The sequence below is a fragment of the Lepisosteus platostomus genome, chromosome 4 (genome assembly GCF_059453375.1).
Source record: "Lepisosteus platostomus isolate fLepPlt1 chromosome 4, fLepPlt1.hap1, whole genome shotgun sequence".
Classification (NCBI taxonomy): domain Eukaryota; kingdom Metazoa; phylum Chordata; class Actinopteri; order Semionotiformes; family Lepisosteidae; genus Lepisosteus; species Lepisosteus platostomus.
The window spans coordinates 75,585,200-75,612,868 of NC_142614.1; the positions used below are offsets into that span (position 1 = coordinate 75,585,200).

The 27,669-nt window shown below is 46.0% G+C and overlaps 2 protein-coding genes across 3 annotated transcripts in view; one reads left to right on the top strand and one right to left on the bottom strand.

Moving 5' to 3' along the window:
- Nucleotides 1-22,944, top strand: part of arsk (arylsulfatase family, member K) — a 34,117-nt gene extending 11,173 nt beyond the window's left edge. The window contains exons 6-8 of one of the 2 annotated variants that reach the window (XM_088630714.1): nt 1,495-1,719; nt 4,924-5,139; nt 7,630-12,252. In XM_088630714.1, coding sequence (XP_088486840.1) covers nt 1,495-1,719; nt 4,924-5,139; nt 7,630-7,727 — 539 coding nt within the window. In that variant the 3' untranslated portion in view covers nt 7,728-12,252. Of the gene's footprint in view, nt 1-1,494; nt 1,720-4,923; nt 5,140-7,629; nt 12,253-21,892 lie in introns of those variants that run through there. The other variant, XM_088630713.1, reaches the window with a different exon arrangement.
- A 911-nt stretch (nt 22,945-23,855) lies between these two features.
- On the bottom strand, nt 23,856-27,277 carry LOC148673833 (interferon alpha-inducible protein 27-like protein 1). Its single transcript, XM_088630722.1, has 4 exons — nt 27,115-27,277; nt 25,973-26,026; nt 24,840-25,001; nt 23,856-24,316 (listed from the first exon to the last, which is right to left on the bottom strand). The coding sequence occupies exons 1-4, from the start codon at nt 27,176-27,178 to the stop codon at nt 24,231-24,233; spliced, it is 366 nt and encodes a 121-aa protein (XP_088486848.1). The 5' UTR covers nt 27,179-27,277; the 3' UTR covers nt 23,856-24,230.
- Nucleotides 27,278-27,669: the final 392 nt, after the last annotated feature.

Genomic DNA, 27,669 nt, shown 5'->3' on the forward strand with positions numbered 1-27,669 from the left:
TTAAGAATAAGGGCAGTAAGTCGTTTTTGTGTCTGTGCTTGCTGGACTCACACAGGGGCTGTGAAATCTGTCATGTTGCATAGTAATAGCACAGTGGGGCAAACAGGTCCTCCTCTTGCCACTCCCTGCTCACACCTGCCCAGGACTTCCTGCTTCACACAGCTTCCAGAAGCCTCACATGGTGTTGAATTATCCAGTGCAGGCAGGTCTGAAAGCCCCAGTCTTATGTGTGCTGTGCCCAAGAGTTTCAAGCAATCACCGATGGGATAATGACCGGCTCTTGGCTTCATTTAGCCCTGTGACTGGCGAGTCACACCTGGTCACACCTGATTAGGCCATGAGGTAGCCTGATGAGGAGGCTTGATTAAATGATTGGCGAAAGTGTCAATCACTCAGCCAGCTGCCTGGAGCACACCTCTTGCCTCAGCCCTCATGTTGTTTTACTGCACTCATTTGAAGCCCTCATCCTGTTTTTCATGTTGTATTAGAACTGCTGGAACTTCTCAAGAGGCTGGTGTTTTGCTTATTTTAGTCTTTAATTTGGATTGTGTTATTTTATAATCACCATGATTAAATTCAAAAGCCTCTTCTTTGTTGCTCCTTGATTAAGGTCGCGTTCTTGTTACACTGTTGATTTAAAATGGATTATCTTGCAAGGAGGATATAATTTGAAGAGGCCTGTTTACAGCACCCCAGACATGCACTGACTCTACAAGAAGCTAATTTTCTCTTTAGCCTGATCTTGCCATTTCACGAAGCCTGCAGGACATGCCTGTCAAGGCTTATGTAACTTTCATGTTTTTATTAGAATGGACAGGTCTTGGTTGCAGTTTGCCTACCTTTGACCTTAGACCTCAGGTAGTTTGCTTTCCTAGATCTAGTGTACAGTTGTCATGGAATCCAGGGGGACTGAGCACAGTGTTCCCAATGTGTAGCAGACTCATGGAGCAGGGAGCCTGCAGGAGCAAGGACAAGACTTAGGGACTGCTTGTGTGTGTCTGAGGAGCTTGTCCCTGCCACAGCCGCTGCAATCGTTACCTGGGAAATATTGAGTGGATCTCATGCTACTGTCAACTTCACAAGCTTAACGAGCTTGTTCCACTGTACTCCAGGGCCCTGTTTTCAGCCTGATTCTCCTCCCTTTCATGTCTTGCATTGTGCAGGTACTTGTCTGTGCCACACACCAGGTTGAAAACTGGGGGGGTGGCTAAGCACTTTCCTGTCTGTGAACGTGTTAAAACCGTTCCCTTGTCTATCAGCTCTAGAGTCTGATGATGCTTTTTCTTAAACTTGTTGAAGACATTTGTGAGCAGTCTTTCAGCTGGTCTGTTAAGTATTATATTTCTTGCATACACTTTTTGCTTGCTCTTGTGTAATTTTGTGTGTTGTTGTTGAGGGCCCCGAGGTGCTGAGCGTGAGTCAGCTCTTAATTAACCAGTGAACTGGGTGAACTGGGTGAACTGGGTTCTGCTGACAGCTGCTGCCTCACTGCAGGGGAGATCCTGCTGGCGCTCCGAGACTCCCAGCTCCTCTCCAGCACCGTGCTGCTGTTCACCTCCGACCACGGCGAGCTGGCCATGGAGCACCGGCAGTTCTACAAGATGAGCATGTACGAGGGCAGCTCCCACGTTCCCTTGCTCGTCACGGGGCCCCGGGTCCGAGCCGGGCTGCAGGTCCCTCAGCCCGTCTCCCTGGTGGACATTTACCCTACAGCTCTTGGTAAGCCCTGAGCGGTTCTCTCCGGTTCTGCTGCTGTCTCGACTCTTGCTCTTATATGCTTACAACATGTTTGTTTGTTTTTTTGCATGTGTACCTATTGATAAAAGGTCATATCCTTAGAATATTACCCTCTGTAGTGAAATTACAGCTCTTGTTTCACTTAAGGGAAAACCATCTTTTAATTCCGCAGTATAAAATGCTTAAAATAATGTAAGAACAGAGGAGAAACAAGAGGAGGCCATTCAACCCATCTGGTGTGTTTGGTTGCCACCGGATAATTAATCCAAGGACATCATCCAACTGTTTCTTGGAAGAAGCCAGAGCATCGACTCCGACAGCTTACTGGTGCGCTTGTCCCACACTCCCACAACCCTTTATGTCAAGAAGTGCCTCCTGTTCTGGGTTTTAATATGCGCTTCCACAGCAGCAGTGTTCTGGAAAATGTGAAGTTTGAAAAAGCAGAACTCATTAAATGAAGTGAACTGTTGAATAAGATGGTTTAAAATGATGGGTACCCAAAATGTTGTCTGTGACTGCAGTTGTATCTGTGCATATACAGTATATTTACTTGAGGTTAGAAATGCATTTTGGCATTTTGGCAGTATATCCCAACTCATACAAATGTAATAAGACACTGTTTTGTGTTTGGAGCAGTTCAGATCTGTAGGCCGGTTATTTTCCGACCTGTGTCTTGGAGAGCCTCTCTGCCTGTCGAGGGGAGAGAATATCTGGTAAAGTGTGCTTGGACAGCTGAGGCATTGGATGAGATAAGCAGCCCACAAACTCAGGGATATCCAAGTAGATAACAGCTCCAAATGAGTGGACACCAGATGGTTCATAATTTATGGAGCTACAGTACATAATTTCCTTGGAAATTCCCCAGCCAGCCTATGTTTTTAGACAGGCAGGCAACATGGAACAGAAAGAAAAAGCAGGAGACCATTTAGATATTTGTTGACTGTTAGCTGTGAATACCATCCAACCACTTGTTAATGCTTCTTAAAAGCATATATTTTAAAGGGCTATTGAATCAAATTGGGACTTGTAAGATCTCTTTTAGAATATCATAGTCAGGGTTGTTCTCCACATTACAATGTAAATATTCCTGCTCTGGAATCAATTCAGTGAAAAGATCAACCAGAAACATTCTGGGGTTTAAAGAAATGCCCTTCACTGACAAGCTAAAAGAACCAAATCTTTTTAGTCTTGAACAGAGGTGATGAGGGGATCTGATTCAGGTATTTACAATCCTCAAAGAAGCACTGGCCAATAGTCAACCCAATAGATTTCTTCTGAATCAATAGTGAAACACAAACTAGTGGACACTAGTGGAAATAACAGTGTGAATGTATTAAAAACTGTGAACAGGAAGGATCTCTTTACATGGAAATTGTGGAAGAGAAGTTACTGAACCAGGGTTGTTGTAGCTGATACCCTAGATCCTTCCAAGAAACAACCAGATGAGATCTTCAGATCCTCAGATCAATTAGGTTTGAAAGACCAAACAAGCTACATAGGCAGCATGCCCATTTCTTGTTTCCAAGCCTCGTTGTTCTTATAAAACATTGCTTTTTGCTTGATGCCATATGTCTTTTACAACTTTCTATTACATAAACAGTAGTTGTGCATTTTCCTTAATTTTAAAGCATGGGTAATGTATCAGCTGTGCCTTTAAAAGCTGCTCCTTAGGAGACTTCTCAGACCTTCTGTTGAGGGAATTATGGGGAGAAGTAGATGAAGGCAAATCATCTGTCTAGGTGGCAAGAAATACATAATAAATTGTAAATGTCCCAGCATTGACCCCTGTGGAACACCATGAGTAGTAGGACAAGATTAAAGATAAACAGCCAATATTTTACAAGTGGACTCCTGGTTACCAAATAGGAGTCAAATCAAGGAAGGGCAGAACCAGTGACCCTGAAATAATTTCCCCTCCAATCTGGTAGAGTTCTGTGATGGACGGTATCAAAACCTGCTTTTATATGTAGTAGGAGAGGAATGTTAACCCATCAACTAATCATTAACTGTCCTAATATCGACTGATTCAGTGCTGTCTCTCTCCCTAGACCCTGACTGAAAAGTTTCAAAGAGCTCATTAGATGCAAGATGAGATTGCGCCTGAGCTTTGTACAATGTGACACAGGAAAGCACTTGTTCATCAGCCATGCAATCTCCATGATAATGTATTAGTGTTCTGCTTTGAGGACTCTTCCTAGACACCAGTGATGAAGGGATAATGGCAACTTTTATGAATGAGGAAAAACAGAACAATAGGCATCAGTAGCCTCAACGTATTGCTCCCTTAACAACCTTCACAGAGAGTTGTGATGGAAAACTGCTCCTAGAAAATTACTTATGTCCAATCACAAGAAAAAACTGTCCTGCAGTTAATATTATACTCCAATTCTAATCAATGTAGTAATAATGTACATTGTCCATATAATTTCCCCTGTCCTGTACATAATGCCAGGGCCCCAGGTTTGTTAGTTATCTCAAAGAGCCTGACACCTTTTATTGTGTTATGCTATAAGCCTTTTCATGACGAAGCACACAACGCTGCATTTCTTTGTAAGCCTGTAGACCCTATTACAGTTGCATTTATAGTCCATGTGCCTTTTATCAGGGAGACATTTACAAAAATAACATAATTGCACAAAGAGAGTACTCATTTAATTTTTCTAAGAATGGGAAACACTGTGCTATTTCTTCAGAGATCAGAAGGTCCTAACCTTGAACAAAAATGAAAAGAAGAAATTTGGTTTGATTGTGTTGATGTTAGACCTGGAGACATCCCTGAGTGATTTCGCAGAGGAGTTCTTATAAAACGAAAAGCCTCCTATTAACACAGGCATAAACTACCTTGGGCGCAGTGACCCCTTTTCTTTCAAGTGCTCAATAGTGACCTTTCAATAATCATTTTTATGCGGCCTTCTGTAAAGACTAATAATGTTCTTTTACATGTATGAAAAATAAATCACTGTATTAAGATTTCAAAATGTGGGGGAAATGAAGTTAGTTAATGACATTTTGCCTCCTAGCAGGAAATGTGTAGTTACAGGGGGGCTGACAGATTTGCAGCACAATCATGAACTAATTCACAGGCAAAGTTCTGCCCACTCAAAGCATGTGTGTCGTGCCTGTGCCCTGTGCATGGCAGGCACACCTCTGCATGCGTGAGCTGAGGTCGCCCTGCTCTCTCTGCAGACCTGGCTGGCATCCCTCTCCCCGGAGGTCTGAGTGGGCACTCCCTCTTACCCCTGCTGTCCCGGGACACCCCCCCAAAGGGCCGCCCACGCCCGACCTGGGTCCTGAGCGAGTTCCATGGCTCTGATGTCAACGCCTCTACGTACATGCTGAGGACAGAGCAGTGGAAGTACATCGCCTATGCCGACGGGATCAGCGTCCCACCCCAGCTCTTTGGTAAGTCAAAACCATGAGCCTGGTTTTAACACAGGGGTCTGCAGCTCCAGACCTCTGCTGCCACACAGGTGAGCCTGGTTTTAACACAGGGGTCTGCAGCTCCAGACCTCTGCTGCCACACAGGTGAGCCTGGTTTTAACACAGGGGTCTGCAGCTCCAGACCTCTGCTGCCACACAGGTGAGCCTGGTTTTAACACAGGGGTCTACAGCTCCACATGTCTGGTTCCACCAGACCAGAAAGACCAGGAGATGCTGTGGCCATGCGAGCTGGCGCTGAGTGTTAGAAGTGTAGCTCTGCCCCCCTAGAAGAGGAGTTCAGTTCAGTTTGCCCTGAGATCACAAACCATGGTTATCCAGTACCATCCCATCTCATCACCATATGATCCAAATGGTACCATCTGCCCTGCTGCACTCTGGACCCTCTTCTTCGGCTGCTCCCCCTGCTCCCAGCATCGGCTAATTTCACGCTGGACCTGTAGTGAAACAGTACCAGAAACAGTACCGTCCCACTTCACCAACCAGTTAGCACCTGCCTCTGCACTGTGACTGTCAGCTCAGGTCTCTGTTTATTCTGCAGAACTCCTTATAACATCCTTATCACTGCCAATAGCACAGTCAAAGGAGTTGAGCTCACAGTACAGAGAAATCAAAGACTGGATTGTGTGCCAATTAGTGAGTTTAGAAAATAGTGCAGTCAAAGTCTGTCTGAGCACTAGTGAGACAGAAGGCAACAGCCGCCCATTTGCAAGAGATTAGGCATAGCTGTGCTAGTGGGCTTTAAACAGAATAATTTTAACAGTGGCACTACATTAAGCTGTTTACCTCCTACAGCTGCAGTATGACTCAGGAAAGGATAATTAGGTTTTATGAAGTGACTCACCCTGTGTGTGCAGAAAGGAATCTGGACATCCTTTGTATTGATAAAACAAATGTATATTAAGCTCATTGGGTTGCAAGGAGAAAGCTAGATTTTTTTAATTTCCTGGAAGTGCATTGGAAGTATTCCTGGGGCACTGAGTTTTAATGGCAGGATACCTTAGGTGTGTGGGTATCAGAGTAAAGCTGGGATGAGGAATACAGTGATGGCAGAAACTGCTTACAGCTGTGGCTCACTGCCAACTCACGATCAGTGACTGTGTTATTGACCTACGTTGTCAATGCCAGCATTTAAAAAAGTGAAGTGAGTTTTGTTTTTGTTGAGCATCTGTTTGCCTGTGCTCTTCCAAAACAGCGCCCTGCAAGAGTGTTTAGACAGTTTTTTTTTTATTTTGTGGCTTTAAAACTTGCAGCCATGACACTTTGAAGTAGCAATTAGTATTTGTCACATTCGCAGCCTACTCCACACATTCAAAGAAACAAAAACAAAAAAGTAAATAAATGATCTAAAAAGAAAAATGGGAAAGTCATTATTGTAGAAGTGTTCAAACCCTTTGCTGTTGCAAATCTAAATTAATTTAGGAGTACATAATTACCGTAACAAGCCACACAATTAGTTGCGTGGCTTCTATCTGTGTGAACCACTATTATTGCACATAATTTTAGGACACACCTGTTACAGAAGGTGAAGTTGCCTCCCTGGGAACCTGGGTTGTCAGGAGACCCAGCCTGGTGGTGAAACAGAATTGTCCTCTGTCTGGCAGAGCCTGACGAGAGGGGGGTCAGGGAGGAGTACGTGACCTGGGGCCCCTGTGTCTCTGAAGCAGGCCTGACGAGAGGGGGGTCAGGGAGGAGTACGTGACCTGGGGCCCACTGGTCTCTGAAGGGGCCCGGCCAGGCCAGAATACTTGTTGAGAAATACAGCGTTGACGTATCAGAAGAGCTAGTGAGCGAACCTGAACACCTGAGAACCACTCATGTTGCCAGTCTTGGGGCACTCATCTCTGACACCATTAGAATGGTTCAACAGGCTCCACCACATGAAAATCGACACATTGTTCCCAAACACCACCGTACTGCTGCGACTCTTCTGGTTAATATCGTGCAGGCGCAGCATTCATCCAGCACTGGCCAGAGTAAAACACGTCCTGCAGTCCACGATGTGTCAAGATCGACTAAGCAGCTTAGGAGCACTGGCAGTAGAGGCCTGCCTTGCCAGAACATGAGACTTTGACAGCATCCAGCGCTGTTGTAATTTGTGCGAATGGTACTGTACTGCAGTGCTGTGCTTTTAGTTTAATGATTGTTTGCACAGTAATTTTAACATGGTACTAGCACGATTTATATGCACAATGCGAACATGACGTTCATGTAGTTTACAAATTACATTACAGTTTTTTCTTTTTTCAATGGCATGTACTATAGTGAGTGTTATTGACCATAATATTCTGGCTTTCTTACTGTCGAAGGCCTACTTTATTCAGTTTGATGGGGTTTACTGTGATGTTTAGATTGTGTGCTGTCATGGTATTCACAAGAACACGATTAACGCGGTCATTTACTGTACTTCATTTTGACATTTATTACTCTGGTATATTTAAAACCATTTGTCAGACACAATGCAGGGGTCTGGAACGGTTGTCTGCCCTGGGCCTGTGCTGGCTCTCAGCACCCCTGCTCTGAAGCGAAGGTACCTGTGTGAGCAGATGTGATCGAATCCTGGGAAATGTGGAGCTGGACTCATCTCGTCACCTGCTGTATCTGTTAAGAGGTACTGCAGGGAAGCGCCTTCAGTCTACGCACAGCTGTGTCACATCTCCCAACAGAACGAACACGTCTCTGCACCCAGTAACCACTCAATACTAAAAATTCTAAAACCAGTGATCTGCAGCTTCTATAACATGTGTAGCATCCTGGAGGAAACACAGCAGCCAGACAGCACCTGTGGCAATGGCCACAAACCCCACATCCTGCGGGAAAACAGTAACACACTGGTGAAGATACTGAAAGGGTTAAAAGATAAATAATCCTTACACTTATATAGCACTTGTCTGGATACACCCCTCAAAGCACTTTACAGGTGTTGAAAACTGGATGATGCTCCAGCCCTCTCCCCACACACCAGCTCTCAGTGGGGAGGAGAGCAGAGTGATGAAACCAGTTCAGAGATGGGGATTATTAGGAGGCCATGACTGGTAAAGGCCAGGGGGAAATTTGGCCAGGACACCGGGGTAACACCCCTACTCTTTTTGAGAAAACCCCCTGGGTTTTTTAACTACCACGGAGAGTCAGGACGGTTTTATGTCTCATCCGAAGGATAGTGTCTTTTTACAGCAAGTGTCCCTGTCACTATACTGGGGCATAAGGACCCACACAGACTGCAGGGTGAGTGCCCCCTACTGGCCCCACTGACACCTCTTCCAGCAGCAGCCTTAGCTTTCCCAGGAGTCTCCCATCCAGGTACTGACCAGGCTCACAGCTGCTTAGTTTCAGAAGGCTGCCAGCTGTGAGTTGCAGAGTGATACAGCTGCTGGCAACATCTGGCGGAGTGAACATCTGGCAAATTCAGTGTTCAAAGAGGTGTACAGCCTGCATTGTCAGAGCTTGCAGAGAGATGTTGGTCCCAGGTGGTGTGACCTAGTACAACCTCTGTTGATGTGTTGCTCTTCTCCGGTGCTAGAGCAGCACTTTGTACCCAATATTCTAAATAAGGTCTTAATTGTGCAATGCAGAATTCTAACATTACACATCTTGATTTAAATTCTATAATTATAATAATTATATAATTATTATATCCTAATATTTTTAGAGCTTTCTCATATTGTTTAGAGGAGGCAAATTATGTCAACATACACACTTAAGTCTTTGTCATTGGTTGCTTCTTGAACCTTAATGTTTTGGTCCTGTTTTCTAAATCCATGTTGACTATCACCTAGAGTCCTCGAGTTTAGTTCTAATTATTATCTCCATAAGCTTACCTGTAACAGGCATATGGAAGGAAGACATATGAACAATAAAGGAATGTCTACACATTGTTCTGTCAACACTGGCAGGAAGGTTCCTTGTTTTCTTTAGTGATAAGAGGTGGAATGTGTGCAACTCCAGTAGCCACGTCTGCCTCTTCAACACTAACGCTACTAAAATACAACTTTTTGATGACCCGTGCCGAATAGCGTGCACCTCATTTTCATTTGCACCCCAGCGCAGAGACCCCTGTCCTTTGAAATCGTGAGACATGATACAAAATGGCAAAGCATTTTTTAAAGAAGTTTTAACTCTGGTGTTTTGTCCCTGTTTTTTTTTTTCAGGCACGTAAGCAACTGCTTACAAACTGTATGATGTATCCTGTTTGTAAGCTGCTGCACTGATCTATGAAAATTAACGAAACGGGAGATGACAATAGCGTGGCATTACAGTTGTTCTCGAATTGATGTGATGCTCTTAACCCGTGTGAGTCAGCACAATCAGCACTAACACCGTTTACGGAACAATTCAGAGGGGCAGCACTTAGCGGCGGCTCTCCGGTGTTTGAAGGGTGCTGAGCTGGAGCGGTGCTTGTCATCTCGGCGCTGGCCAGGGCCCGCGGCTCGATCAGCAGGACCGCTCTGCCCAAGGGCTCTCGAGCGGCTCCGCGCTCACGCTCGTGGGGGGCGGGGGGGGGAAAGGCCGCGCGGCGCTGGCCGGCTTCCCATCAGCCCCCGTTCCGGCCCGACCACCGGGCCAGCTGAGGAGGGATCCGCCTGGGAGGTAGAACAGGAGATAAAACAGAACCGGGTTTTCTTAACTGCGTGGGATCCCTGCAGAGCGCAGAGAGAGAAATAAATGCACTCAGCCCTGCGCTGGATGAAGCTGAGCTCCCCTCTGGCTACAGTGGAGCTCTCAGTAACTATCAGCCCACTGGCACAACCGTCGTGCCAGTTGATGAGCCTTCTTCAGGTGTGTGAAAAAGGCTCAGCGGCCCAAACGTTGCATTTCTCCTTTCCGTTTTTCAGGGTGGAATTAACCCGCACTTGTTCTTTTTATCAGTCAGAACAGCCGATCCCTGACGCTGATCCCCACTCAGACATCCACTCGTTTAGTTCTGATTGTCGTTTCCGTGACCTTACGTGTGATACAAATCACACTTACTGGTCTGCAGTGACTTGGTTCGGTTTTATCACCACATTAGTAATTGTCAAGTCTCTGAGTACAGCCTTGTCATGAGTGACTCTGGGAAGTCTCGATTTAACAGCTTGTGAATAACACCTTTTGTGTCCTTACTTTCTGTACAATAAGTAGAAACCATCAGGCCCTGGGCATTTGTCTCAAGTGCTCTCCTCACTCATTTGTGTTCATGGCCAGCTCTTCTTTCAGCTCTGTGACAGTGGGTCCCCTCCTCACACAGCCAGTGTATGGCTGAGTTACTGAACACAGCCACAGCTTGCAGCTTCCCTCACAGGCCCCACTGACAAGTGAACTGATCTTGCATGTCTGCCAGGCGAAATGTAGAAAGACATATGATCAGATAGAGCAGTGAAATCAGTAAAATCATCTGTATCAGATTTAGCCCTCTCTTTCATTGAATACGTCCCAAAGGGGACAACCAATCTGCTGCTCCTGTCTCCAGAGGCCCAGCCCCTCGACCTCCTGTCAGAAACCAGGGGGGACATTGCTCTGACTGGCTCATGTCCTCCCTCCCTGGGTAACAGTAGGGTAGCTGTGTGGTTCAGGGACACGACAACCCAGCTCAAGCAACACCTAACTGCAAAGCATGCTTCCTAGAAGACAGAAACACATTGTTTGTTCTAGTGTGGAACATGTCTGAATGTACTGATTTAGATTAATTTATATTTTATAACATTTGTTACTGAATATTAGAACTGTGACAGTCAAGAAACATACTTGTAGTCTCAGAAATTGGCAGGTTGTCCAGAAGGTGGCACTGTGTTCTCAACCACTGCAACCTTTAGATGTTGGGAAAAGTTTTAAACTGCAGCAGTTTTAACTTTTGAGTCTTTTTTTTGCCTGGACTTGTGTTTGTCCATCTTCTTTAGTCGAAATATTAATTCAATATTAACGAATAATTGTAGTCATCACATTTTCTGGAGGAACAAGACATCCATGCAAATCAGATTATCCATCAATCCATGAATACATCTAGCCACTTGATTTCTAACTGCTTTATCAAATTCCTGGTCCTGGAGGAGCCAGATGTTATCCCAGCAAGCAACAGGCACCAGGCAGGAAAATCTCTGGATGGGACACCCGTCCATGGCAGGCACAAAGACACACAAACACATACTCACTCACAGTGTGTGGAGACCCACGCAAACATGGGGAGAACATGCAAACTCCACGCGGATAGCACCCCAGAAAGTGAACCCATAGCACTAGTGTTGCAAGGCAGAAATGCTAACCACTGTGCCACCCCCAAATCGGATTATACACTATATAATTCTGCTTTATGTAGTATAGTAAGGCATCATTCTTGTGACCGATCTGTGCTCCTATAACTGAACTTCGTAACCTTGAAGCATGGAGATTTTGAGTCAGGTGTGCTCCTCACCATCTCTTCGTTCTTGCCTTTCTCACCTGAGCATCATGTACTCAGTAATGCCAACACACTCTTTAAGCCAAGTTTGTATAACTCTTATAATGAGCGTGCTTATCCCTCTGCTTCTAAATCCACTGTTAAGAGCATAAAAACAAATGACGGTGCAGTTTGGCCCATCTAGCTCATTTGACATCTGTCAGTGCTGCTGGCATTGAGGTAGAGGCCTCTAAGGACTGTGCTTCCTGCTGATTTTGTCTTGAAACGTGTTTTGCCTGCGTGCACTTGCACACAGAAAGTTATCAGCTCGGGAATCTGCAGAGTTTTCTTTCTGCCCTGAGTGACTGATGCTGCATTCAGCCTGGGCCGTTTAGTCTCTGTTAATTGAGCTCCCAGTCCCCTTGGTTTCCTAGTTTAAATCATTTTAACTTGTACCTGCACACACCCCTACACGGTGCGTGCGTTCCCTCTCAATTCAGATACCGGCCAAGACCCTGCGTGTTCAGGTCCCTTCAGCTCCACGTGAAAGCCAGTTGCCCTGCGAACCTGATCTCGTCTCGAATACACCAGGATCTTCTGAGTCATTAGCGTGTCTTAGTATTTGGATACAGCATTTCTGTTCTTTCGGTCACGCATGTGTTTTCAGGCCCTATGGAGCTGCAGCCCGCCCACCTCGCAATGGAACCCCCATCCCATCACCCCCAGTGCTTCACGGCGGGGGAGACCACTGAGTCGATAGTTTAAAGGAGGTTCCTTTCTTATAATAATAATAATAATAATAATAATAATAATAAACTTTATTTTATATAGCGCCTTTAAAGGTGGCTTCTCAAAGCGCTTTACAGGATGACAATAACAATAAATAAGAAGACTACAACAATAAATAAGAAGATTTCACAAGATAGGACACAATTATAATTACAACAATACAACAATAACAAGACCGTGGAAGGTGGTATTAAGAAGAGCAGAGGGGTGAAGAATGGAACCAGTTCAGTAAAGGCTTTTCTGAAGAAGAAGGTTTTGAGTCTAGATTTGAAGGAGTTTAGAGAAGGTGACTCTCGGATATCCTTGGGCAAAGAGTTCCAGAGCTTGGGGGCATAACCGGAGAAGGCCCTGTCGCCCATACAATGTAGACGGGCTTGGGGGACAGTAAGAAGGGCAGAATTTGAAGAGCTGAGGTTGCGAGGTGGGGAGTAGGGCGATAAAAGTTCACACAGGTATTGAGGTGCCAAGCCATGTAAAGCCTTATAGGTGAGCATGAGGATTTTAAAGTCTACGCGGAATTTGACTGGAAGCCAGTGCAAGGACTCCAGGATAGGAGTAATGTGAACACTTGCACTAGACCTGGTCAGGATTCTGGCTGCTGAATTTTGGACATACTGCAGCTTGTTCAGAGTAGATTTAGATACCCCAGGGAGTAGAGCATTGCAGTAGTCAATTCGAGAGAATACAAATATGTTGATCAGCTTTTCAGCCACAGTTAATGATAGCATAGGGCGTAGTCTTGCGATATTTCTAAGGTGAAAAAAGATGTTTTGACAGTATGCTGTACATGTGGGTCGAATGTTAAGCCAGAATTGAATATAACCCCAAGGTTTTTCAATTTAGATTGAAGCTTAAGTGCAGAACCATCTACAGACAGGGTTACAGGACTGGCTTTACGAAGTTGATGGGGGGTACCAATAAGCATGACTTCAGTCTTGTCACAGTTAAGATGAAGGAAGTTTTGAGTCATCCAAATTTTTATGTCAGAGATGCAATTAGATAGAATAGAGACAGCCACATCAGTGTCGGGTTTGGTATGGATGTATATTTGAGTATCGTCAGCGTAAAAATGAAAGCTGAGGCCATGTGATCTTAAAAGCTGACCAAGTGGGAACATGTAAATGCTGAAGAGCAAGGGGCCCAATATTGAGCCCTGGATTCTTCCTTTTGGATTTGTGGTAGAAGGAAACATTCAGCTGCACTGCCCTTTGCTCTTTCTCCGTCATCAAACACTGCTGCAGGTGCAGAAGAGCCTCTTGCAGGTGAGGCGTGTTAATTGATTGCAGGCACATGACACAGCTGACTGCTTTTAGATGAGGCCGGTTTTTCTGGCTTTTTTTGGCTTCCCATCCCTGCAGCGCATGTTTGTCACTGTTTGGAGGTTTCCTTAGAGAAAGGGCCACCCACAGGTGGCAGATACTCACCTTCTGGATGTCAGTATTTGGCAGTGATCTCTATGAGTTTCTGTAAATGTATGAACCTCATGTCACAGTTTTGTTTCCTCTGGGTAGAACACCATACGTGCAAAGCAGGTGTGTGGGCGTAAACGGTGAACAGGGGCCGGGAAATATTGATCATGCCCACTTGCACACAGCCAGGAGCTTTGTTTTGCGAGGTGGGAGGTGCAGAGCAGGCAGCAGCTGTACACACTGCTGGCTCAGATCACAGGAGGCCTGGACCAGCTCTGATCGGAGCAGGGTTCGAGGGGTCTCCTAGCTCCTGCGGATCCACGGTACATGAGGCATGCTCAGCCCACGCTGAAATAGTGGCTGATGCACAGCCCACGTAGTCTGTTTCCCGTAACGGAGAAAGGTGTTTCATTACTGCAGGAGCCAGTGTGAATTTCAATTAATAGCCTGACGGGAGGCTGCAAAGGTCATGTAAAAACAAGGTTCTGTCTTTAGGCTCTGCCACTCGGCTGTGTCCGGTGAAAGATGGTATGAGCTCTGTCCCCAGGTTTTAGATTCTGAGAGCTTTGCTTATTTGGCGATGTGAGTGAAAGTGTTTTAGTATTGTTGACAAAAACAATACATGAACAGCTTCCTCAGTGCTGAAAAAAAAGCACCGTTTTTATTCGAGAGCTGTATTGATAAATACAAAATTCAAAATTCAGACTTAAGATTCAGGAATCAGAATGATACAAGAATCTCATCCTCCTGTTTCTTGAAAGAAGCTGGGGCATGGGCTTTGACAACATGGCTGAGTACCTTGTTCCACACTCCCACAACCCTTTGTGTAGAGAAGTGCCTCCTGTTCTGTTTTATAGATGCACTTCAACTTCATTTTCACTTGTGTCCTCCAGTTGGTGTATCACTGTGCAGTCTGAAGAAGTCTTGCTTGCTGACCGTGTCAGTGTCTTTGAGGATTGTGAATACTTGTATCAAGAATCAAGTCTCTATTTCACAGTCTTTTCTGTACAAAACAAAAACTCAGTTCCTTCAGCCTGTCACTCCCTTAAACCCCAGAATGTATCTGATTAATCTTCTTTTAACTGATTCCATAGTAGGGGTAACTTTTCTATAACATGATGCCAAAAATTGTACACAGTATTCCAAATGAAGCCCTATTAGGATGTTATACAATTTTAACACAAAACCCCTTAACGTATTATGCATTTATCTACACATTCTCAAATTTTGTTTACCTTTTTCTTTTCTCATATGGTCTACAAATGTAAATGATGTATCAACAGAAACACCTCAATCTTTGTTGTAAGTTTTCTCTGCTAGTTCAGTGTTTTCCAAATTGTGTTTATAGCTTTTACTACCTTCTTGTAAAATCCTACACTTGCCTATGTGACAGTCACGGTTCCGCGCGGTGTCGTGCCCCCCGCCACCCGTTCCGGCCCCCACACCTGGGGTGCGAACCCGGGTCTCCGGCGTAACACAGCAGGGCACCAAGCGCGTGAGCTAAAGGAGACCTCCCCCAGCCCAGGCGGCTGAGGACCCTGCTGCGCGCAGGGAGGGCGATGACGTCACCCCACCAGCTCTGCTACACCTACATTAAATGTCATCTGCCAAGTATTTGCCCGGTTTTGGATTCGAATTTCTTTTTGAAATTAATTTGCTGGTACATCCATGTTTGCTAATCCCCCTAATTTGGTATTACCTTCAAACTTAACTAGTTGCCTAACTATACCAGAATGGAAATCACTGATATTAATAAAAGCAGTGGTCCTACTACAGACCCCTGCAGCACTCCTCTAATTACACAATCCCAGTATACGTCTCCCCTTATCTACAGTATACACTCAGTTTTCTAATTATAACCCAATTCTCACTCCAAACACAACCAGTGTGGCTGAGAGAATTTCTTGTTTCAGCTATAAAGGGGTTAAGAATGCAGGCTGTGAAATTATTTCAGGAATGAATACCTTTGAAGATGAGCAGCTGACATAAACACTTGAACAGATTCCTGAAATGCCTGTGGCGCACCTGGCTGACTGGCAGAGCTCATCCTACAAAGCGCGGCGTGAGGCTGAATAATGAGCAGGGTGGGCTGAGTGACCTTTAGTTTCTTATTATTTCCTGATGTGGGGAAGCAAATAAAGGTGACAGAATATTAGGGTGTAGTGTCAATGTGTAGAATTCAAATCAAGGGATATTACAGCAGGTATATTAAAATTATATGAAACATTAGTCAGGCCTCATCTAAAATAACTGTGTACAATTGTGGTCACCACATTACAAAAAGATGCTGTTGCTCTGAAATCAGTCCAGAGACAAGCAATCGGGTGCAGTCTGGGGCTTCAGGGGGTGTCTTCTGCTGCCAGGCTGCAGGCGCTGCACATTTTCATCGAACAGAGACGAGTACAAGGGGACCTGGTGCAAGTGTCCCCTAGGGCACTGACAGAGTCGACCCGGTGGCCTTCCTCAGAGCCCACGGTGAGGCACGGACTAGCGCACACAGGAGGAGGCTAGGGGTCTGGGACGAGCGGCCAGCCGTGCGCTGCTGAAGCTTCCTCCACGAAGCCGCTGCGTACCGGGGTAAAGTTAGCTTGAAGTTCGAAAACGATTTTGGCACGCCTGTAGCGCTTTCACAAAATCTCTTAGAGTTACAAAAACACTTGCTTTGTGTATAAAATACATTGTGGATGCTTTCTCAGCCTTTACTTTTTCGTTTTTATGACATTTTTTTGACCAAGCACGAATATGCTTTTGTCCATATCTCCGCAATGGAAGCACAGAACGCCTTCAAACCAAAAGCATTTTAAAGACCACGACTTGTGGATATTTCCACAGCCTTTACATCAATCTATCGGTGAGCTAATTATCTTTTTTTAAACCTCCGGTTTTTCATCGATGCGTAATTACGCACGAACTGGAACCCGGGGGACCGCTGTGTGCACACGTTCACAAAGCGAGAAATACTGTTCAATACGGCTTCATGCGAAAAACCCGTATATGACCATAGGAAGCAGAACAGCGCGGTCTCCAATTACCCAGACTGTAAGCACGGGAATAAAGCTTTGTCTGATTTCTGAAACCCTTCCTTTACGTCCTGTTTTCATTCAGGTAAGGGTCAACTATATTGAAAATACTACTGACAGCAGGAAGATTAAAATATTCTTTACTCAGCAGCTTATTAAAAACAGCTCCCATGATGTTCAAACCGATTTTTTACACAGAACACTGACACAGCTCTGTGTTCTGAATCTCTTTTTCTCTTGCTTTTATTTAATGTGGCACAATGCACTGGTTCACAAACCAATAGCATTTAAACCACAGCACCCACAATGCTGCAGGTAAGTGTTTTGCACACTAAGCAGGTCATCTGACTATTCCCAGCTTTGTTTTGGGTTATGGAACCTTTATTTTTTTATGATTTTCTGAAGATAACACTACAGGTGGGATGGGTGGGTTGTCTTCATGGCTCAATAGCATTTCAAATACAGCACCCACTCTGCTGAAACCAAGTGTTTTACACACCAGACAGGCCCCCAAACCTCATACAACCTTACTGTGGCTGTGGCCCCTTTCTTTATTTTGTAATGATTTTCTGAAGATAACACTACAGGTAATACACTGGGACAGGTGGGTCGTCTTCATGGCTCAATAGCATTTCAAATACAGCACCCACTCTGCTGAAACCAAGTGTTTTACACACCAGACAGGCCCCCGGACCTCGTACAACCTTGCTGTGGCTGTGGCCCCTTTCTTTAATTTTTTATGATTTTCTGAAGATTACACTACAGGTAATACACTGGGACAGGTGGGTCGTCTTCATGGCTCAATAGCATTTCAAATACAGCACCCACTCTGCTGAAACCAAGTGTTTTACACACCAGACAGGCCCCCAAACCTCATACAACCTTACTGTGGCTGTGGCCCCTTTCTTTATTTTGTAATGATTTTCTGAAGATAACACTACAGGTAATACACTGGGACGGGTGGGTCGTCTTCATGGCTCAATAGCATTTCAAATACAGCACCCACTCTGCTGAAACCAAGTGTTTTACACACCAGACAGGCCCCCGGACCTCGTACAACCTTGCTGTGGCTGTGGCCCCTTTCTTTAATTTTTTATGATTTTCTGAAGATAACACTACAGGTAATACACTGGGACGGGTGGGTCGTCTTCATGGCTCAATAGCATTTCAAATACAACAGCCACACTGCTGAAACCAGGTGTTTTACACACCAGACAGCCCCCAGAACCTTATACAACCTTGCTGTGGTTGTGGCCCCTTTCTTTATTTTTTTATGAGTTTTTCAATATGGCACCATTAGACAGGCGGTACATGGGGATAGTACATCGTGCTCTTCACGAGTCAATAGCTCTTCAAGCACAACAGCCACAGTGCTGCAACCAGGTGTTTTACACACCAGACAGCTCCCCTAACCTTATACAACCTCGCTTTGAGTTGTTTAACATTTCTTTCAAATCACTTGGGTTCATCAATCATTTGATCATTTTTCAGCGTGGAATAAACCTATTACTTGTTCCTTGGAGATTACCATCTGCTGATAAGATATGATCGCTATATTGACCATATACAATTTCTTGCATAAGGAATTCATATTTTGCATACACCGATCCCCCCGGAGTCCCAAGTGATTCTGGTTTTGGAAAGCTAAAGGACAATGAGCTTCACGATACCAGGGGGACAGTGGGTGGTCAAGTCTCCCCTAAACAATGGATCTTGTCAGATTATGATGTCAGTGCATTTAATAAATGTTGTTGAACTCTCTTTAGCCCAAATACAGAGGAGCCCAGACCCAGAATGTTACACATACTGACAGAGAGTGATCTCATTATGTGTGTTTGGATTTTAACAACTATTTTTATTGTTTGCTAGAACCAAAACAATCTATGTTAGACATTTTCATCTTCAGCCAAAAATACAAACCTGTGTACGTAGTGTGGTGCAGGTTCTTGTCCCATCCTGCTCTTGGTCCAGGTTGGAGGGTTGCACCGATTCTGAATCTTGTTAGCTGGTATGGATGGGTTTGGGGGTGTTGATACCAGAGTGGTCCAGGAGGGGGATCCAGGTGTCTCGGGGGCATTCTTGTTTTTCTATGAGTTCAGGTTGATTCTGTTGGTTCTGTCACGAATCTCCCTCACGCAGGCAAGCGCTCCCGCATTCCCTCGAGCTCTCCCCATACCAAACGTGCACATGTCAATCAGTCCTCTACTTAAACCCTCATCTGTCCCCCGGTCATTGCTCACGATTGAGATTCTGTCCCGGAGCTTACCTACTAACTACGCTTTTGCCTTACTATGACTTCTCCCCTGGACCTCGACCCCGCTTTTCCGACAACTGCTTTAGCCACTCGATTTTGTACCTTCGCCTGTTTTACGCTTTCTCGGATCCTGACCCCAGCCTGTCTCTTCATTTACGCCTCTGCCTACCGACGCAACTTCTACGCCTTCCCGGACTCGGGCCCCTGCCTGTTTACTCCGACTACGCCTGCGTCTCGGGCCAACCCTACCAAGGGCACCGCATTGGATCCCTATCCTCAGCAGTCAGCCCCTGCGTGACAGGTTCTGAGTGTCTTGGTTACATCCGTTTGTGTGTATAGATGAAAAAGCTATTGAAGAGCACCCCCACACCCCCCACCCGTCTCGGTGGAAGTTGCCATGTTCAAAAAATCCTAAAAAGATAATTAAAGTTGCACACAACAAAGCATGACTGTGAAAGGTCAGGAGGCCTGCCTAGTGAGCACAACACTTGATTACAGTCAAAAAAAACATTAAAAAATAAAGAAATGTTCCACAACTCAAAGCGAGGTTGTATAAGGTTAGGGGAAATGTCTGGTGTAAAACACCTGGTTGCAGCACTGTGGCTGTTGTGCTTGAAGAGCTATTGACTCATGAATAGCACCCCCCAATCCCCATGTACCGCCTGTCTAATGGTGCCATATTGAAAAACTAAAATTCTTATTAAAAAAATAAATAAAGGGGCCACAACCACAGAAAGGTTGTATAAGGTTAGGGGACCTGTGTGGTGTGTAAAACACTTGGTTTCAGCAGTGTGGGTGCTGTATTTGAAATGCTATTGAGCCATGAAGATGACCCACCTGTCCCAGTGTATTACCTGTAGTGTTATCTTCAGAAACTCATTACAAAATAAAGAAAGGGGCCACAGCCACAGCAAGGTTGTACGAGGTTCTGGGGCCTGTCTGGTGTGTAAAACACTTGGTTTCAGCAGTGTGGGTGCTGTATTTGAAATGCTATTGAGCCATGAAGATGACCCACCTGTCCCAGTGTATTACCTGTAGTGTTATCTTCAGAAACTCATTACAAAATAAAGAAAGGGGCCACAGCCACAGCAAGGTTGTACGAGGTTCTGGGGCCTGTCTGGTGTGTAAAACACTTGGTTTCAGCAGTGTGGGTGCTGTATTTGAAATGCTATTGAGCCATGAAGATGACCCACCTGTCCCAGTGTATTACCTGTAGTGTTATCTTCAGAAACTCATTACAAAATAAAGAAAGGGGCCACAGCCACAGCAAGGTTGTACGAGGTTCTGGGGCCTGTCTGGTGTGTAAAACACTTGGTTTCAGCAGTGTGGGTGCTGTATTTGAAATGCTATTGAGCCATGAAGATGACCCACCTGTCCCAGTGTATTACCTGTAGTGTTATCTTCAGAAACTCATTACAAAATAAAGAAAGGGGCCACAGCCACAGCAAGGTTGTACGAGGTTCTGGGGCCTGTCTGGTGTGTAAAACACTTGGTTTCAGCAGTGTGGGTGCTGTATTTGAAATGCTATTGAGCCATGAAGATGACCCACCTGTCCCAGTGTATTACCTGTAGTGTTATCTTCAGAAACTCATTACAAAATAAAGAAAGGAGCCACAGCCACAGCAAGGTTGTACGAGGTTCTGGGGCCTGTCTGGTGTGTAAAACACTTGGTTTCAACAGTGTGGGTGCTGTATTTGAAATGCTATTGAGCCATGAAGATGACCCACCTATCCCAGTGTATTACCTGTAGTGTTATCTTCAGAAAATCATAAAAAATTAAAGAAAGGGGCCACAGCCACAGCAAGGTTGTACGAGGTCCGGGGGCCTGTCTGGTGTGTAAAACACTTGGTTTCAGCAGAGTGGGTGCTGTATTTGAAATGCTATTGAGCCATGAAGACGACCCACCTGTCCCAGTGTATTACCTGTAGTGTTATCTTCAGAAAATCCTAAAAAATATAAAGAAAGGTTCCACAACCCAAAACAAAGCTGGGAAAAGTCAGAGGACCTGCTTAGTGTGCAAAACACTTGCTGCATTGTGGGTGCTGTGGTTTAAATGCTATTGGTTTGTGAACAGAATACCCCTATCCCAGTGCATTGTGCCATATTAAATAAAAGCATGAGAAAAAGAGATTCAGAATGCAAAGCTGTGTCAGTGTTCTGTGTAAAAAATCGGTTTGAACATCATGGGAGCTGTTTTTAATAAGCTGCTGAGAAAAGAATATTTTAATCTTCCTGCTGTCAGTAGTATTGTGAATATAGTTGACCCTTACCTGAATGAAAACAGGGCGTAAAGGAAGGGTTTCAGAAATCAAACAAAGCTTTATTCCCGTGCTTACAGTCTGGGTAATGGGAGACCGCGCTGTTCTGCTTCCTATGGTCATATACGGGTTTTTCGCATGAAGCCGTATTGAACAGTATTTCTCGCGTTGTGAACGTGTGCACACAGCGGTCCCCCGGGTTCCAGTTCGTGCGTAATTACGCATCGATGAAAAACCGGAGGTTTAAAAAAAGATAATTAGCTCACTGATAGTTTGATGTAAAGGCTGTGGAAATATCCACAAGTCGTGGTCTTTAAAATGCATTTGGTTTGACGGCGTTCTGTGCTTCCATTGCGAAGATATGGACAAAAGAATATTCGTGCATGGTCAAAAAAATGTCATAAAATCGAAAAAGTAAAGGCTGAGAAAGCATCCACAATGTATTTTATACACAAAACAAGCATTCTCGCAACTCTAAGAGGTTTCGTGAAAGCGCTACAGGCGTGCCAAAATCGTTTTCGAACTTCGAGCTAACTTTACCCCGGTCGCTGCATGAGGTCCGTGCATCAGTTAGCCACCAAGTGCCAAACGAGCCGTCCTCCCGTCAGTGACCCCTCTCTCCCGCTCTCCTGGCGCAGACCTGTCCTCCGATGAGGAAGAGCTGCGCGACCTGGCGGCGGAGCTGCCCGGCGTCTGCGGGCGCCTGGACGGGCTGCTGCGCGCCGTGGTGGACTACCCCGCCGTGTCCCGCGCCGTGCGCCGCTACAACAGGCGCCAGTTCCTCTCCTGGAGGCGCAGCCTGGGCGCCGCCTACGCCCGCACCATCGCCGGCCTGCGCTGGCACCGCGACTGGCAGGAGGACCCGGCCGGGTACGAGGCTGCCATCGACCGCTGGATCGCCGGGGCGTAGGGCGGCTCCCGGGGGGCCGTGACGAGACGCACGGGGAGGGGGGGGGGGGGGCGGCTGGTGCTCGCCTCGCGTCCGGCCACAGCCGTCTCCCTCACGCGTGGGGCGGCGGTCTCCTCTCACGCCAAGCCCCGAGAAAGCCCATACGCGCCCTCCTCGCTGTCGGCCCACAGACGTTCTTGACTTTCTTTTTTTTTTTTGGTTATGTAAAGATCAACTTTTTTTTTTTAGTCTTTATACGTATTTTATTTTCGCCGAATCTGAAAGATGACATCTCGGGTTGTCTTCCAAGATGTGGCCCGCTGTTCTCCTCATATATGGGTTATATTGGGAGAAATGGTAGAAATTCCGGTAGTGAACCGTTAAAGGGATCTTCAGCACATTGTACTGCAGTTGTCCTAATAGAGCTTCGGCTTCATTGCCGGGGCTGTAACTAAGGGGGAAAAGTATGGCTGTTTTACTGCTCCACCCTCACACCGCCTCACTAGATGTGCACCTTTAAACTTCTGCAGTGGGTTTCAGTGGAACAAAGGCTTCAGAATCAGACTGCAAACTGTTGCCAGGCAACTAGGAATTAACAGCGGCCAGTTTTTTGTTTTAATTGGCTTCATATTTTAACACCCCTTCAGCTGCTTTTAAAAATGTCATGGCTTGCTACAGAGTTACCCAGTTGCCTGGCCCCTGGTGGGTTCCCAAGATATTGGAAAGAAGCTTTGTATTTATCAGTATTGTATGCATCTGAATGGGACTAATTCTTCCGATGCAAATAAAAGAGTGAAAGTTCTTTGAGTCCTGCGGGAATGTTGTCGTGTCAGAATTAGCCTGCAGAGTGTGACTACTCTGTAACGGGACTGACTGTGTGCTGATCTCATCCAGCCTCCAACACCGATACCAAGGGTATAAAGGCGTTATTCTCTTGATACACAGGGGCCTTACTTTTCATTCGTGTTGACAGCAGCTGATCTAGTGTAAGTGCACTATTTAAAAAGCCTTGAATTTGCAACTTCATGAACGATAAGGCCTTTGTCGCTCTTTTTATGCGGGTCGAATCTTTACACGTCCCTTGGTGCGCATGTCTATTTAAGAAGGAGACAATGAGACAATGAGAAACTGATTACTTACTTCTGATTACTTCTTCAGATTTTTCAAAAAGAACACCACTACGAAGTATTAAGACGTGCTCGTTAAAGCCTCTTCCTAAGAACATACAATTGTTTGCTAATGTTCGCTTTTTAAGGCTACATCCGCAACTTTTCTGATGAGGCTATGATATTGGTGACAATTTTGATTTTCCTGTTCACACAAACGCGCAGAAGATACTGCTATTAAATGCAAAATCCACCGCCGCCCCCCAGCTGGGCAAACAGAGAAACAAAATTGCAGAATTGTTCCTCCCGCACCAGTGACAGACGCTTGAACTCGGCAGACGGGGTCACGTGATCATCCGAAAAACAAGGCACTGTATCTCGGGAACGAGAACAGCATAATCGCTACTTTCAACAGCACAAGCCGGCACAGACGCAGCAGTAACGAATGATGGGGGTTTCATCGTTTGTGCTTTTTTTAGGGGGGCCAACTTCATAGAGTTCGTTTAGGTCGGTGTGACCACACGTCTGTGCTTCTCAAACACCTGGCTTAGTCCTGATGTTCTCTTCCTGTGTCAGGAGCATAAGGAAAACTGCAGGACACAGTGATGCTCACCACAATCCCATATTTATTCAACAAGCAGTAGCAACAGGAATGGAAAAGATGTTTTAACATGTCAGAAATGAGACCCTCTTCGACTATTAAAGAAAAGCTTCTGATCTGGATGAGGTGACCATCTGAGCTGACATTTCTAGGGACACCAACAGATTTTCACTGTCTGAGGACCAATAGTGGAGCTGATTTTAGACTTTTGTAGCTCCTTGGTCTTCAGTTATATCTGTCGGTGCCAGATATTCAGACACAAAATAAATCATGAGGTGAAAAGGAAAAGTAGAAAAAGAGTTATGTTGGGGCAAATGTTCTTCATTTCAGTTTGTCTTTGTGCAGAACTAGTAGTGTAAGAAGGTCTTCTCGGCGCTCAGTCATTCATCGCCCTCAAGATATTTCTTTGCAGCATACGTCACAGCAGCTCCAGCAGCTGCTGTTTTGTACACTGCTATCCCGGTGCCTTGCAGAAGAAAGAGAATCTGGTCAGTGATGTGCTAGTGCAGTATTTCGGATCTCTATAATCTCTTCCTTCTGCACAGGGTCTATCTGTGTCTTTTGATTTTGTAGCATCTTAGCTCTGAGTGCATGAATTGCACCACCAGTTTTTCAAGCTTAACACATTCAGCAGTGCCTCCTAGCTGGCAGGGAGGGAGAGACACATGCAGACCCTGGGAGTTGCGGCCCCTGGTGTGGACTCTTGCTGTTGTACCTTTGAACAAGGCAGCATCCTTGAGTCCGCTCATCTGTACAAATGGGTCCCAGTCTGCCTCACACAGAACAAACTGGACAATGCTGCAGGCTGGTATGGACCTTGCCCAGTGAAGGTCTAGCCAGTAGCCACACAGAATCTCTCAGCATCAGGCCTATCAGCTGTGGCAGGTGTAGCCATCAGACAGGACTGGTGGGACCCCTCCCCATGCACTGTCGCACACAGAGAAGACCTCCCCGAGTCCTCCTGTTGCTGATTCTAGGCCACTGCTTACCTGCGGATTGTAGGGCAGCCACCACGCCCCCCAACACTACTCCTCCGCCATTGGCTATGGCCGCGGATGACATCATCTGGGCCGCCAGGGATCCGGCGGCGATGCCCGCCGAGGTGAACCCGGCCGCCCCCAGCGCCACAGGGGCGACTGCCACGGCGACCACTGAGCACGAAAACGGACCAGTTACTGCCTGGGGGGGGGGTCATCCTTCCGGAAGTGTCAGCTGCCTAGTGAGCCTCAGCTCTTTTCGGTTGTTTGAAAAGCAGTTCTGAACAACAAGAGGCTGTGCGTTTGGTAGCTAGACGCCTATTGATTCCTTCAAGGGAAAAGGGTGCTGACTACATTCAAGGCGTTATGAAATAATCATTCTTCAATCTAAAAGGTATCGAGGGGAAAATAGTCTATTATATACACACACACAACACTCTATAAGTAGTACAAGACATTTCAAATGGAATAGTCTTTGGCAGTTTAGCACCAGTACATAAGTACAAGTAAGATAAGATAAGATCACTTCATTGGCCATATACAATTTCTTGTATGAGGAATTTGTCTTGTCGCATACCCAGCTTGCTCTCCATGAGACACACAGACAGGGAGAGAAGCTGGGGGTCAGAGCGCAGGGTCAGCCATTTATATGGCGCCCCTGGAGCAGTTGGGGTTAAGGGCTTGGCTCAGGGGCATCACTTACACTCAGTGTATGGTCTGCTTGTACAGCAGCTCCAGGACCATTTTCAGCGCTGCACAGTGAGCAGTAGATGTTGTTCCACTGTCTTTGCTGTATGTCAGCCTGCTCCTCCCTGCAGGAGTCCAGCTCTAACACTCGCTGCTCCTCTTGGGTGCGGGGCTTAAGAGGGTGTCCTTACAGTACATCCTGCTGTGGTTTTTAGGGTGATGTCAAATAACCGTTGGGCCCCTGAGCAAGGCCCTTAACCCCAGCTGCTCCAGGGGCGCTGTACAATGGCTGACCCTGCGCTCTGACCCTCAGCTTCTCTCCCTGCCTGTGTGTCTCATGGAGAGCAGGCTGGTCTGTGAAAAGACAAATTCCTAATGCAAGAAATTGTATAGGGCCACTAAAGTGATGTTATGTTATATGTTATAACCTGTTCAAAATCAAATCATGTCATTCTCACCTCCACCAGCGGCTGCAATCCCAATATCAGTCCAAGACCACCGGCTCTTTTCCTCTAGAGAACACAAATTACACACGTCACTGAAGATCCTAGACAAGTGCTCTTTTATTCCCAGCCTGCAGAGCAGGGAACAGGTGAGGAAGGGCTTGTGGTTCCAGAGGTAAAATGAAAGGAAATGTTAGAAATTCAAGCAGTCAGACTAGAGGTCCAGAAAGAGAGGACTTTCTGGGAAAACAAGTAAGAAAGCAACCCTATGATAACAGGACACCAAACTTTCAACATGAAAATAGACAAGCGCCCCTGTCAAAGCAATTATAAACATCTGATCAACTAAATCCTAGTTAGTGACTGTTATAGTACTGTAACGCATGCGGCCACCATAGTGGGTTGTTCGAGCCGGCTGACCAGCGCGGTGACGTCACCGCCCTTCCCTGTGAACAGCAGGGACCCCCGCTGACGGGAGATTTCCCTTTAGCTCAAAAGGGCTGGGTCCCTGTTGAATGACGCCGGAAGCCCGGGTTCGAGTCCCCGACCCCCGGGGGGCGGCGACCTGAGGCGACAGAGGCGAGGGCGCCCACGTGAACCCCGGAGCGCTACAGTACAATGATTAAGCTTCAATGTGCACGCTGTGCGATTCCTTCATTTCCTTCTCCGTGTGTTTTGGACTAGAAAGCTGCAGTCGTCCAATTTGCATGTCATGTGATAAAAGTGACATTTGCATGACTGAAAATCAGCTGTGCCGTGTCTGCTCTTCCCAGATCAAGTCCTGTCGTGCATTAACCAATGAACCAATCACCCTGCTAGTCTGCGTCATAAGAACCAGTTTAGCCAGTTTAGCTGCCAAATAATTGCATGTTTCATGTCACGTTTGTAACTGAATTGTGTACAGAAAATTCTAATCCGAGGGGTTCTTACTTTAAAAAAATGGATAGTTTATACTGCAAACACATAGATAATAGCCCGAGCGCGCAGTCATTTCAAACATAATTCATTCCGGTGCGTTCAGTAATGATTACAAGCTGTTCTTCAACATTTCAGGTTTATAACAGCGTGACAGTTGCAATGTTGTTTCAGTTTTTTAAAAAAAGATTTAAACAAATGAACCCCAGCACCCACACATCCTCACAGCACCACACCGCTACCTTTTGCGACAGCGGCCGAGCAGATCAAGGCGGCCAGGAGCAGCGCGTAGGTCTTCTGCGACATTTCGGACAGCAGGACTGGAGCGGAGCACCACACGCTGCGCTGTCGCCGCTACAGTATATATGGTGGCACAACGGGGAGGACCAGGTGACAACATTTTACAGAATCGAAACTTAAGATGTTGAGGGCTACAAACAGGGCAGAGCGAACCTCCTGCAGGCCCCAGGCGAACTAGCGCCCCCCGCTGTCACACAAATGCATTTTCAGTCCGCCCGCACACATGTGTGTCTCTATAATCCCCAAGGGGCAATTTGTTTCACCGCAGCAGACCATATAAATAAAACACACAAACACACACCACATAGACAGACACGAGCGAGAGGATCCGCTGTTGAGCGGGGATATGGCCTCAGGTTCAAAGGAGAACTGGAACCTGTTTGTTTTTAAGGTGGGAAACGTGCATCTGTGTTCAGAGGGGAGTAGTTGTGATTCGTTCAGCAAAGGGTGCGAGGAGTCCACTAGGATGGACCGTGCTTCACCCACAGCTCGTGGCT